The sequence below is a fragment of the Elgaria multicarinata genome, chromosome 6 (assembly GCF_023053635.1).
Source record: "Elgaria multicarinata webbii isolate HBS135686 ecotype San Diego chromosome 6, rElgMul1.1.pri, whole genome shotgun sequence".
Taxonomy (NCBI): Eukaryota; Metazoa; Chordata; class Lepidosauria; order Squamata; family Anguidae; genus Elgaria; species Elgaria multicarinata.
Genome location: NC_086176.1, coordinates 88,373,017 through 88,386,787, shown reverse-complemented (window position 1 = coordinate 88,386,787; position 13,771 = coordinate 88,373,017). Strand labels below are relative to the sequence as shown.

At 40.6% G+C, this 13,771-nt stretch overlaps 1 protein-coding gene across 3 annotated transcripts in view; it reads right to left on the bottom strand.

Moving 5' to 3' along the window:
* Positions 1-13,771, bottom strand: part of ADAMTS6 (ADAM metallopeptidase with thrombospondin type 1 motif 6) — a 194,104-nt gene that overhangs the window by 27,967 nt on the left and 152,366 nt on the right. For all 3 annotated transcript variants that reach the window (XM_063128018.1, XM_063128020.1, XM_063128019.1), the window contains 6 exons: positions 9,067-9,169; positions 7,113-7,246; positions 6,189-6,312; positions 5,570-5,650; positions 2,810-2,973; positions 640-778 (listed from right to left, as the gene is read on the bottom strand). In XM_063128018.1, the coding sequence (XP_062984088.1) occupies positions 640-778; positions 2,810-2,973; positions 5,570-5,650; positions 6,189-6,312; positions 7,113-7,246; positions 9,067-9,169 (745 nt within the window). The remainder of the gene's footprint in view (positions 1-639; positions 779-2,809; positions 2,974-5,569; positions 5,651-6,188; positions 6,313-7,112; positions 7,247-9,066; positions 9,170-13,771) is intronic.

Genomic DNA, 13,771 nt, shown 5'->3' with positions numbered 1-13,771 from the left:
AGCTTTGAAGGAAACCTGCTGTTTCAGCCAGAGTTAAAGAATGATGGCCACTAAAGGGAAAAGGATTACAAATATGGGGTTGCATGCAGACTTAGTCATACTTACAGTACATGAAATCAATGAGAGTTAATTAAGTTATGACTACCTTAAGTCCCATTGATTTTAGTAGGTCTACTCTTAATATGAATAAGTCTGGATCCAACCAATTGTAAAACATAAGAAAAAGTCAGCTGTGATAAAATTATACGGGATTGCCAACAAATCTACCATTTTGTTTCTTGTAGCCATCTAGAGGAAAATCATATAACTAACAAACACCCATATATATTTTTATTAATAGGAATCATATAAATGAACTGTGATTCTTATTTATTAAATTATTTTAAATTTAAGAAATATTTTCCAAGTAATCTTATAGAAGTGATATTTTATCTTTGAAAGGCAATTGATCAGTTAATCACTCTGCTGAAATAGAATACATGTATTTAATTATTAGATCTGTATAAAAGTTGCAGAAAACGGAATACACAGAATAAAACCATTAAATTTCTAGAATACCTGAAAGAAAAGTTATTAATTATATTTAGTCTCAACTAAAATGTGTTTTTCTATCTAGCTAATCTTTTGAAAACAACTTACCTCCAGCACAAGTAGCAGAACATTCTGACCAAGGTAGGTGATTCCATGTAAAGCCAACTTCATTGTCGCCACTGCCAGTGCGAGAGATGGGAACATTGAATTTATACCTTATCCCCAGGTTTTGCTCCTGTAGTAAAATCTGCAGTTGAAAATAACTTGTTATACCATTAAAACACTTGGAAAAGAATGCATTGACATTTAACAAATGGCTGCATTTGTATTTGATTGTTACTTCCAGGAAACAATTTTGAAAATCAATGCAGATTTCTAGAATTTAGAGTAAATACTTTGGTCCTTCCAAACTGTAATAGTTGAGTAGAGCACCCTTTTCAAATGTAGAATTACTCACAGTCCCTTAAGCCTTAGAAGGAAAAGCCAAGATATAAGAAATTGTCATCCAAAGTAAAATAAAGGAACTGAAATCTCAATGGAATTGTTCATGAGGATGTTTCAAAACCAAATGAGTAAATACTGAAGATTTAAAAATAATGTGCATAGCAGCAGCTGGGATATTTATTTAATCTTGGGAAGAACACTGATAAAAGAATAATACTTCTTTTGGGTATGACCCAAAGAAAATTAGGACAAAAACCGATTGATTCTGCCTTTGCCGTATGGAAGCACCTGAACCTGCAGACTTCCAAGTTTCCTATGGCTTGCCTGCCTGAGGCCAGCAAACTAGGAGAAACGGTGGAGGCAATCTTACCCTTCCTGTCTTCTGTCTTGGATATTTTTGACTAGACAGGTTTTTTAGTCCATCTAGCTTCAGAAATGGGGGAAAGGAGGCTGGAGGAGGCTCACGATAACTCGTATCCTGGCCTCTCTGGTTTCTTCTCCTTCCTGCCTACTGGAACACCCCTTTCCTACTCATCTGAGGTCTCTTTTCTGCCCTCAGAGGGCAGCTGGCACAGTTCCCTCCATCCCAGCTGTGAGGTGTTTGAGGAGAAGGGGGGCCTCTGAATCTCCCTTCTGAGGTCAGAGCTCTTTCTCCAAGCTTGGACGAGGTTTCTGAGCTGTCCTATGGTCCCTGGGATGCTTGCCCAAGGTCCATAGGATTGCTCTCTCTCTCTCTCTCTGACTGTATTTTTAGATATACACCATCTTTTTCTTCATTAATGTAGGCAATATTGTTACTGGCGTGGGCTGGTCCATGAAGTCACGAAGAGTCGGAAGCGACTGAACGAATAAACAACAACAACTACTACTTTCTACCAGCTTCCTAGCAAAAGAAAAATGTCATACTAAGTTGTGCTGACCCCTACAACTCCCAGTAGGCTGAGGCATACTGGGAGTTGTAGACTCTTTTCTGCCTAATTATGCATAGCATTGCACCCTAAGTGTCTTAATTGAGCTCACCAGTATTAGAGGCTATATTTACAGCAAATTTAGGGGCCTAATCGGTACTACCGTGTTTGAAAAAATTACATGCTCTCCAAATTGAAGTCTTAAACAATAATAATATGAATTACGCACAACAAAGATTTTGCTTTTTGAAGAATGAGAAAATGCACCCCACAAAAAAGGCTGGGCATATGAAGAAAATATATGCTATTATTTGCTATTGCATGTATACATTATTTTTAAAAAATTTAATTCCTGCTAATGCACTACTCGATACCTATTTGTACTTCTTATTCCAATATAATGTTCCAGTGACCTACCTAACATATTCTATCACTTCTGCATATAACATCAGATGGGACTATTCAAGAAAGAAATTAAAAATGAAGACTGTCATAATGTAAACAACAACAATACAAAAGAAGAGCAAAGACAAACATTAAGCAGCAAGAAATGCAAATTTTGAATCCAAAGATGTTGTGGATGCTCAGAGGGATATTTTTTTTTTGTTTCTTCACTCCCATGCAGTATAGCAAACTATTTCAGAAACATCTTTCATTTTCAAAGTTGTTTGCAATGTTGCAGGAAGGCACAAGCCTATTTTTTTTTTTGAAAAACACTACTCCAAAGCCCTTGTGGGCATATTGATCTAATTGTCTAAGCAGCATGAAAGAACAGCTCATAAGCAACAGGGACGTTTAACCCACATAGAGGACAAAGCTCAAAATCAAATAATCTGATCTATTTTTCCATGTGGACTTCAGTTTTCATGTCTACCAGGGCCCAGACTGCTAACTCACATTTTTAAAAGGCAATAAAATGACTTTACCATGACTATGAGGTTTTCTGAGGTAGGACCTAAGGCTTCCAAAGATTCTGGTTCATCTGTTGGCCTTCTGTAATGGAAAGCTGTCCCAGCAACATCAAATTTTCTAGGCCAGTCGATAGTCCAGGCACCATTAATATAATAGTCATCTTCCTCAGATTTTAAAGCTTAAAAAAAGGTACAAATTGCTTAAACGTATGAAGCAGTATGTAGGGAAAAGACCACAGAGCTATTCTCAAGTGTGTGTGTAAGTTACGTGGCAGGAGATCTACCACTTGCCAAGCACTGTTGGCTCAAGATGGGAGGTGGAACAGCAGCCTTTCCCCATTTTTCAAACTAGCTGTTCTTCTTTTTAAAAATGTCCCCTCCATTGAAATAAATCAGAGGGAAATTAATTATGCCAGCTTCTGTGATGAGCAAAGATGTCCAAGGGGATTTACCTACAGGTAAGTGTACATAACAAGGATTGCAACATAAGACCTATTTTTAAAAGGATGACAGTGTTACTTCCCAAATATATTTTGTTTGTTTCTAATATTCTTTGTGGTAGTCACAGTATAACTCCAGTTCTCTAATTAAAGTGATTCTTCTAATATTTTAGTTTACTTTCTATAACAAAGTACCTGTAGAGATGAAAATATCCAGTGGGTTTCTTTGTTCTCTAGGGTGCTACAGAGTAATATTTAACAAGCATTTTTGTTACTGTGGCTGTAATATTGATCCTCTGGATTAGGACCACAGCCTGGAAAGATTCACTAGCGGTGAGTGGTTGCATTTTTACAGTATTTCAGAGAGAAAAATGTGAGGGGTGGGCAATGCATCTTAGCTATGATATTCATTTTTTCTCTTTCTCTCCCTTTTACTATATGACAGTCTTTTTCTCAACCTAAGTGCTAGCAGTCCCATTTGCCCTTACCACTTTTGAAGTGGTACTAACCATTTTAATAATGTACATTTATCAGACTGCTTTTAACTTGCAGAAATGGTAAGCAAAGGTCATATTAAATCTATTTACACTTTAGTACCCATTACTGGAAACAACTTAGTAGTTTGCATGGGATAGACAAGTTGCTTACCTGTAACTGTAGTTATTTGAATGGTCATCTGTACATTCACACATATAGGCTCTGTGCCTGTTGAGAACCCCATTTCGGGAAACTTCTATAACTGAGGAATTTTGGCAAGAGCCCTCCCTTAGTGTGCAAGTCCCTGGTGGTTTCCCGTCTATTTCCTCCATTCCTTGAGACCATCCATTATAGACTCAGAATCAAGAGAAAACTTCGGTACCCACATCGAAATTGACAATGACATCAAAGACGGGACAGGTTGTAGTTACAGGTTTAGTAATCTGTCATCCTACTTTGTGATCTCTGTGCAGTACCAAGCTGACGTACTGGAGGCAGGTTGGTGTTCTACTCTAAAACAGGAGAGGACTGCACACCCAAAAGAACAGTCAGCTCTGGCCCGCACTTCCAATTGGTAGTGGCAGATAAAAGATGATGGATTCAACCAGGTTGCAAGCCCTGCAGAGTTCAGGAATAGCAGCCCCCCCCACACACACACACAAATGCCACCAACATAGCTACTGCATGAGAAGAGTGAGCCTGGACTGGGGCAGACAGTTAGAGATGAGTCACCTCATACACCAACTGAATCATCTTGACAATCCATGAAGCAAGACATTGTGCTTAGATGCAGAGAGCACCTAACTAGATCAAAACCTTCAATCATGGCGAAGGAAAAAAAATGCAACCCGGGTATACGACAGCTTCATGGATGGCTTACGAGAGGCATTGAGAATATGGTGGATTGGGGCAGAGACGGATTCACAGTTACCAATCACTGGATTCTTGATGCAATCATGTAAAGTATCTGAAGGTCCAGGTGCCAGACTCTGCCTCACACCCTGGTGGTGAGGTGGAGCACCATCGGAAACTATATGTAGTCACCCCTTGCTACTTGGAGAAGGGGAGTGAACCAAGGTTGTTGTGGCTACCACAAGTTAATGAGAATGTACTCTTTGCCACCCACTCCGATCTTTGCCAGGACCCTGGTGATGAGGGAAACAGAGGAAAGATGTAAAATAGCACTCCTGCCCAGCTGAACACGAAGGCAACCCCCATCAATTCCAGATCATGCCCTGATCAACTGCAAAAGACTTCATAAATAGTTTTCTCCTGGCAAAGAGATAGCCCCAGCAGCAAAGCTAGGCAGTGGGCACAGGCATCCATTTTATGCCATTTGCCAAAGCAGAAAAGGCACAAGGAATAGGTGTCCATGAGTGGTAACTTGCTGACATAATGGACACACTTTTGGAATGGCTCCCGGAGGTCCATACGCCCACAGTATCGTAGTATCATGAAGAAAACGCTATAAAATAGAACAAAGCAACAGATAGAAAATACAATAGAAGAGAAGAATGAATAAAACCTCAGCACTTTGTTAGAACAATCACTGAATGCACAGTTTCCAAATGAGGCTACCATAATGGTGGTTGAAAGAGAACTCAGGGAATAGGCAGGAATCTGCTTGGCACACCTGCATGCGACAAAGGGGGAGGTGCCCGCCAATATCCTTCACCTGTAGATGTCTCCTGAAACGGAGCTCCACACAGGTGCAGAGCTCCTATGTGTGATGCACAGAAACCATGAAAAAGAATGTATTTTGTATTAATCTGTTCAAGAAGCCTCTGAAGGCAAGAAACCAATGGAAAATTCCCCAAACTCTACTAGTACTGCATTTAACATAAGAGCATCCTCTTACCAATGTAGTTCTTTGACACTGCTACTTCTTTTATTTCAATGTGAACAGAACCTTTTGGAATCTGAACCACTTCCATGTAGCCTACAAGGCAAAGGTGAACCTTATTTTATTGTTAATAGCTATACTTAACCTTGCAAATTTTCTACGAGTTAAAATAAAAAACTGAAAAGATTCAAATGGCCTGAACAGTATTCCTTATGATAATAAGGCAACTGAAGACGTAAAAAGGAACAAAGAAGGTCACACTTCAATCCCAGAATTTTGAAATACAAAGCAATAATAATAAAAACTACACTTGCTTCCATTATGTGACACTCAGATATTTCAAGGCAATTTTACAGTATGCCTGCTGTGGGGGATGACAGAAGGAAGGAGAATAATGCAGTGTTGGATGAAAAGCAGGGCACAACTTTAATATTAACCAGCACCAGAAACAGTCTGGCAACAAACGGGAGGGACTTAAGCATGGTATTAAAAGCCCAGTCATGCCCAGCCTAAGTGCTGGGTAGACTGCAAGGGAGGAGAATGGCATCAGCAGAGTCCCTGCTGGCTTTACCTACCCCCTGCAGAGTAGTCATCTCACAATCAACAAAATTATGGCTTATGCCTTCACACGTACCTCCTCTGGGCAATGTGTCATTGAAAAAACCTTCAATAGCTTCACATGTACTCCCATCTCCTCCACATACCCGACACCTGTCTTCTTTAGCATCAGATCCCAAAATATTGTCACACCCAACATGCTGAAATGAGGCACAATCAGAATATTTAAACAACATTTAAACAAAATACAACTGAGGACATAATGTTTTTAGAACATTATGGTCAATTAATGCCATTCTTAATTTATTCAAATAAAAAGTTGAGGAATCTCACTTGACTTCTATGTATTTTCTATTTTATGGTGATTATAATAATAACAAACCCCAAATAAATAATACTTAAGCTACTATTTTTACATTTCATTCATAAACATTTGTACTGCATATCTTTGCAATGCAGAGGACATTACAATTTATGTCACAGCATCATGTTATTTTTTGTGACATAGCATGGCATAGCTGTTATTATGCCTCAGCCTATATGCTTGGACGCTCATCCATCTTAGTTTCAGTCTATTAAATTTCAGTAGTAAGAAAAATCCCCAAATATTTTCTAGTTTTCTGACATAAGATCCAAACCTCATGTATTTGAAAGTGTGATTTAAAAAATAAAATAAAAAGAGGTTACACCTGGGATATAATTCAGAAGCATTTGTATGCAGCATTTAAAAAAAAACACCATTCAGAATGTTCCACTATCAGCAACTCCTCTAGTTAACACCCTAAGTTTAGAAAAGCAGATTAATGAACTGGCACAAGTACTGCTACTATGGAAACCACTCTCCCCTCCCCACCCCACTCAAAGAAAGAGAGAAAATAAAAAAAGTATGAAAGGTAGATTCTTATTGGCAGCTTTTACACTAGAAGAAGCTGTTGATTGGGATATGTTTTAAAATTACTTCCATGTAAAGTAACTGCTAAACATATAAGAAGTATGGCACCTTGCATTCTCCATTGATACAAATATCCAGTGAATCAGCATTGCACTGTGTTCCATCTATTACTGCAGGGGCACGTTCAGTGTAAAAGTTGTAACCTTCTGCTAAGCAGTTTAATGCACATGGCTTAACCCCACCTAGAAAAATAAAAACATTTTTTTAAAATACAGAATTCCTGCATTTGAAATGTTAATAACGTAAAATCTAACATTAATCCCATTTCCCCAAAACAGACACATACATTTATACTTGCATGTCCACAGCTCAAAGAATGACTGTCATCAAACCTCCATAATAATCCTGCATTCCTCTTCTTGTCATATGACTTCTTCACATGTGCGATTTCTTCTTAAGTTTCCTAACCCACCTCTCTTTATTAGCTCTTTTGATGTACAAGAGAGGGCTGGGTTGCTTTGGAAAGGAGTCCTCAACCTTTTTTGGTGTGCCATGAGGCGGTTTGGCCATTTATAAAATAGCTGCCATGGTAGGCATGGACAGTCATTTCCCAGAAGACTAACTGGTGAAGATAAAAGATGTTCTGCTGGTTCTGGTGTGCTCACAGGACCATAGGCCCAAGATGAACTAGCGCAGCGGTTCTCAACCTGTGGGTCGCGACCCCTTTGGGGGTCGAATGACCCTTTCACAGGGGTCGCCTAAGACCATCGGAAAACACATATTTCCAATGGTCATTTATTTGTAATTAGAAATAAATATTTCACAATATATAATTACATATTTTTTGTGATTAATCACTATGCTTTAATTATGTTCAATTTGTAACAATGAAAATACATCCTGCATATCAGATATTTACATTACGATTCATAACAATAGCAAAATTACAGTTATGAAGTAGCAACGAAAATAATTTTATGGTTGGGGGTCACCACAACATGAGGAACTGTATTAAAGGGTCGCGGCATTAGGAAGGTTGAGAACCACTGAACTAGCGCTTTCAAGAAGAAGCCTGGGAACACTTGTTTCCAGCATAGGTCAATAGAGCTCTCTTTTGCGAATTTCAGAAGCAAGATTTTTGGGAACCACTAGGTTTCCACTACACTATTGATAGGTTCTGCTAGTGCGCAGGCAGTACTGGATATTGCTCCAAAGAACACACAGGTGGGGTCTAACCTCAGTTTTCTGCTCCAACACCCATTACATAGAAGGAAAACTGATGAGGCTCAGAGACAAGTAACTTGGCCCAAAACCTTTGTACAAGGCGGAGGTGGAGACTGAGGCCTTTGCTAGACCTGCCGGCTTATGCCGGCAGGGAGGCGGGGCCGAGGCGCGCTAACGTTAGCGCGCCTCACCCAGGGTTCCAGATGTCGGACGCGCAGGGACGTCGCGTCCCTGCGGCGTCCGCCATTTTTTTATTATTTCAAAGGGGCCGGTGCGGCCCGAAGACGTCGGACTGGTAAGTCCGGTTGTTTTGGTTATTTTTACCGGGGGGGGGGGGCGAAGGATGGCAGGGTGGGTGGCACGGGGGAGGGCGGGTGAGATCGCGCCACGCGCCGCGATCTCACCCGCCCTCCCCCGTGCCACCCACCCTGCCATCCTTCGCCCTCCCCTCTCTTCTCCCCCCGCCGATGGCAGGTCCAGGCAGGTCTGCGGCTCCTCGCGAGTAAGCGAGGAGCCGCGAAAAGCCGCGGAAGTCACCACACTTCCCCCAGCCCCGGCCTGAGGCCGGAGCTGGGGAAAAAGCGTGCCATAAGCGCATTCGCTTATGGCGCGTTAGACCAGGCCTCAGCACGGCCTGCCTCCGGATTCCCCTGTGCGTCATCTGGATGCACAGCAGGGAAACCAGGTCAGAAGGCGCGCTAAGGCCTCATCTAGTAACGCCCTGAGTCCCAAATGCCAAATCACACATTTTCTCCCACAAAACGCAACAAAATACCCATTTCGCAGAAGGCAAATTCATGAGGCCCAGAGAAGCACGCACAGACAAAACACATATTACCTCCTGTATATGGTTTCCAGTTGTAGTATTTCCCTCGGAAAGGCATATTGTCAAAGTCTGCACACTGTTTTTCACGGAAATCACGGGCTCCAAAAGGACATGGCTAGTAAAAATTAAAAGAAAATGTTAATGTATGCTAACCATTACGATTAAAGGCACAACACTCTTTTGGATGGAGTGGGGTTTAAAACTTCCATAAGCACATTGAAGGCCCTGCAAAAGACCACTGAATTACACAATAAAATTAGTTGCAAATAACATTGCATAAAAATACGCTATTTTGCCTACAGTGTTTACATACAGTGTAAATGTCTTACTTTATTTAATAATATTTATCCTTATTAGCATAGAAGCTATGTTGCTTACATTCTATATCATGCTATGATATAGAATGTCTGCTATGAATTTTCAGGAAAGACTTAGGCAAGCGACAGATTCATATTTTGACTGTGGTTTCAATTGTAAGACATGACATTTTCCCTGTGGTTTGTGTAGGGCTAAGATAGGAGGCATGATGCTAAATGCGTGTGTTTAAATGAGGAAGGATAGAACCATAAGACCTCTGATATCTACAAAGCATTTTTTGTGTTTCTGACTAGAAGACTCATACACTATGAAATGTGCAAACCTTTCCAGTCATTTGGAGAAAGAATAGTTCCCTGGGTCAAGCCTCTGAAAATTACTCAATTAACAGTAGCACTGTGATCAGTTTTTACCTGGTTAAGTTTTATTATTATTTATTAAAAATATTTTTATAAGGATGCAAAGCCTCCTCAAAGTGCTTTACAAGACAAAATTATAAAATAATAAAATCTAGAATACAATTTAGTAAAACAGCAGCACAAACTTTAAAAAAAGTCCAGTAAAGTTCATTATCTATTCATTTTAAAGCCCAGAACATCCAGATTCCAAGTCTTTAAGCCCCATTTTAAAAGTCAAGGAGGTCTAGCTCCCATGATATGGTATTCCATAAGGATAGGGCCACCATAGAGAAGGCCTTTGTTTTTGTGCCCTCCGTGCTATTATTGATAGGCATGTGAATAGGGCTTTCTGGGCCAATCTTGGGGTCTGGGCAGGCTCATCCAGGTGCAGGCAGTCCTTCAAATAAACTGATCCCAAACAGTTTAGGGGGTTAACAATGATCACCAGCCCAGAAATGCACTGGCAAACAATGCAGCTAGTACAGAACTGACTACCTAGCCCCTACAAGCAACTTGATGGTTACATTCAACACTAGCTGAAGCTTCTGAACAGTCTTTAAAGGCAATTAAGCTCCTAGGATTGCACAGTACATTTCATTAAGGTGTGCACCCAGGGATTTTTTTTAAAGGCAAACATTTATTGAATACTCAATCATAAAGGACGTTATTTTTATTCATTTATTTATTAAACACTGTAGACACTGATGCTCTACTCTGTGTTTGGCTTGCCTGACTGTGGTTGCTCAAGCAGAGGCCTAGTGGCTGCAGCTCCCGGCAGAGAGCCTCCCAGAAGAGCACTTCCTTTTCATTCCTGCTACCAGGAGCAATGGTGCTTTCTTAGAGGCAGTGGTTCTTCGGTGTGGCAGCAGAGCAGCCGGAGGGCAGCCGGAGGGCAGCCGGAGGGCAGCCGGAGGGCAGCCGGAGGGCAGCCGGAGGGCAGCCGGAGGGCAGCTGGAGGGCCATTCCCACTGCGTCTGCATCCCCCTCTGGATCCCAACTCAAAGCCCCCCTTAATTTGACACTTATTGCTTGAGACATTGTGGTGTGCCTGGGCACACCCAGCATACCCCTATGATTAAGCTCCATTTTAAAAGTCAAGGAGGTCCAGCTCCCATGATAGGATATTCCATAAGGACAGAGCTACTATAGAGAAGGCCTTAGTTTTTCTGCCCACCAAGGTATTATTGGTAGGCATGTGAATTGTAAAGGTGTGCAGAGCAGGTCTGCTCCTCCCTGAAATTTGGGGTGGAGCTTTGATGAGGCAATTCCCTGCCCCGATTTTCGTGGTGGCTCTGCTTGTCCACACCGTCAGATTACTTACCGGAAAACCGCTCCATTATCGTCAATGGAAATTAACAAAAATTAATTAAAATCTCTATCATTTTTAAAGATAAAGAGATGAAACTTGGCAGCCTGGTAGCTCTTAAGTAGGGTTTTAGCCATGCCAAGTTGGATGCAGATCCCTTCATCCCTTGATTGTTAGGATATTTTAAAAATTCCCCTCTCCAACCATTCCCACACACACACACACTTCAGATGCACTTCATCTTCTTTCAAGAGAGCTTGCAGTAATTTCAGAAACTAGAAACCTTCTACAAAAATCGAAGTGTGTAGAACAAGAACACACACACACACACTCAATTACATACAAATGGGAGTGTGGGGTGATACTACAAGAAGCAAATAAAAGCCGGCAGACATAGAGATAGAAAAGAAAACCAAGCAAAGGAAGCTGGCTCTGGCCATGTTAGGAAAGGGAGAGGTGTTTCTTCTTCTCCAACGTGATTGGAGGAGGGACAGGGAGGAGACTGTGGCTATTGGTTAGCCGCAGATGTCAATCTCAAAACTACCCCTCAGCATCTTCCTAATGAATATGGTGGGACTTCCAAGTAGAAATCCATAGGAGTTCACTGTATCTCTGCTCGTGGGAAGGAAATTTTGGCAATTTGCTGCTTAATCAGGGACACTGAAACTCCAACCCTTTGCCCATATACCTGGGACTAAGTCTATAGTCCATCAGAGAATAGGGATTGTGCTGGGTGGGGTTACACTCCCCCTGAAGACACAGGTCCGCAGCTTGTGTGTACTTCTGGATTCAGCCCTGAGTCTGGATGCCTAGGGTTCAGTGTTGGCCATGAGTGCATTTGCATAGTTAAAGCTAGTGTGCCAGCTGCATCCATTCCTAGAGATGTCAGATGCCACGGTGACACATGCCTAGTTCCAGCCCGACTGGATTACTGTATCATGCTCTACGTGGGGCTGCCTTTAAAGTTAAAGAATGTTAGGAAACTTCAGCTGTTTCACAGAGCTGCAACCAGAGTGTTGACAGGGAGCATACAACTCCCCTGTTAAAATAGCTCCACTGCCTTCCAGTCTGTTTCTGGGCACAATTCAAAGTGCTGGTTATGACTTATAAGCCCTATACAGCTCGGGTCCAGGTTATCTGAAAGACCGTATTCTCCCTTATGGGCCTGCCCGTGCTTTGAGATCTTCAGAGGAGGCCCTTCTCTCGGTCACACTATCATCACAGGCATGTCTGGTGGGAACGTGGGAGAGGGCCTTCTCTGTGGCTACTCCAGTATTCTAGAAATCTCTTCCCAGGGAAGCTAGACTGGCTCCCTCTTTGATGTGCTTTCAGAAGCAGGCAAAAACTTTTTAGTTCTGGCAGGCCTATGCGCTTAATTGCCTTTAAAGACTGTTCAGAAGCTTCAGCTGGTGCAGAATGTAACCATCAAGTTGCTTGTAGGGGCTAGGTAGTCAATTCTGTACTAGCTGCATTGTTTGCAAGTGCATTTCTGTCATCCAGCGCATTTGTTAACCCCCTAAACTGTTTGGGATATGTTTATTAGAAGGACTGCCTGCATCTGGTTGAACCTTCCCAGACCCCAAGATTGGCACCAGACTAACAATTTTAACGTTTGCATATTTCTACTCATAGGGTTTAAAAGTATATGTTTTAAATTTTCTAATGCCACCTTGAGGCCCAGCACTGGACAAAAGGCAGGATACAAATAAATATAATAAATAATAAATATATGAACTCAATGAGAATTTCATCTGAGTAGATATATGTAGTGAAGCTGGTAGATTCTGACCATTTTTGTTTCAAGATTTTAAAGATTAAGTTTATTCTGATTCCTTCAATTTTAACGTTAGTAAACATGTTATCCATCAAAAGGCCAAATAGTGTCTGGAAGTCTTTGATGAAGAATGTCTCTACTAGGAGTTGTCTACACTGATTCCAAAGGATGAAAAGGGTCAAAGGAAAGAGAAAGAAAAGTAGTTCGTCTTTGAAGTAAAAATGCAACCAAGAGGATTTTTTGTTTATGAATAATAATAACTTTAGGGAGGAATACTTTTTAAATTACAAAAGGAAAAGTAAATGCTGACATAAGACAAATCTTACAGGAATCAGTGGGTGTAAGAAACACATTTTTCATGCAAATAATGACAAGCACATAAAACTTGTGGCCTTTTAACATACACATTAATCAAACGTCTCTCCCTTCAAATAAATGTCACATCAAAGAGTATGGAGTAATTAGAGCCTTTATAAATTCTGAAAATGAGTCTGTCTCAGCAACTTTGTGTTTCATTAAATCCAAATTAATAACATCACTATCAACTGCTACAATTTTTAATCAGCATTTAAGTAACAGCATCCTTTAAATTGTTAAATGTCAGAACATTTTTACATTCTCTTGATATTACATGTATTCAAACATGTACATATTAAAAATGAAAACTGGACAATGCACTTTAACAAAGACTATTAAAATCTTTTTAATAAGGTAAAATATTAATTATAATAAGATGTAAAAGAAGTGTTCATTAAAAACGGCTTGTCTACCCTCATATTTCTCATAGTAACATCAAATGTTATAGGCACGGAAAGGCAGTATATAAATGTTTCTATAAATAGAAAACAAATAACATGGAATGGAAATATTGCCATTGCACTAATTGTTATAACTTGCATTTGTAAGTTAACAATGGGGACACAA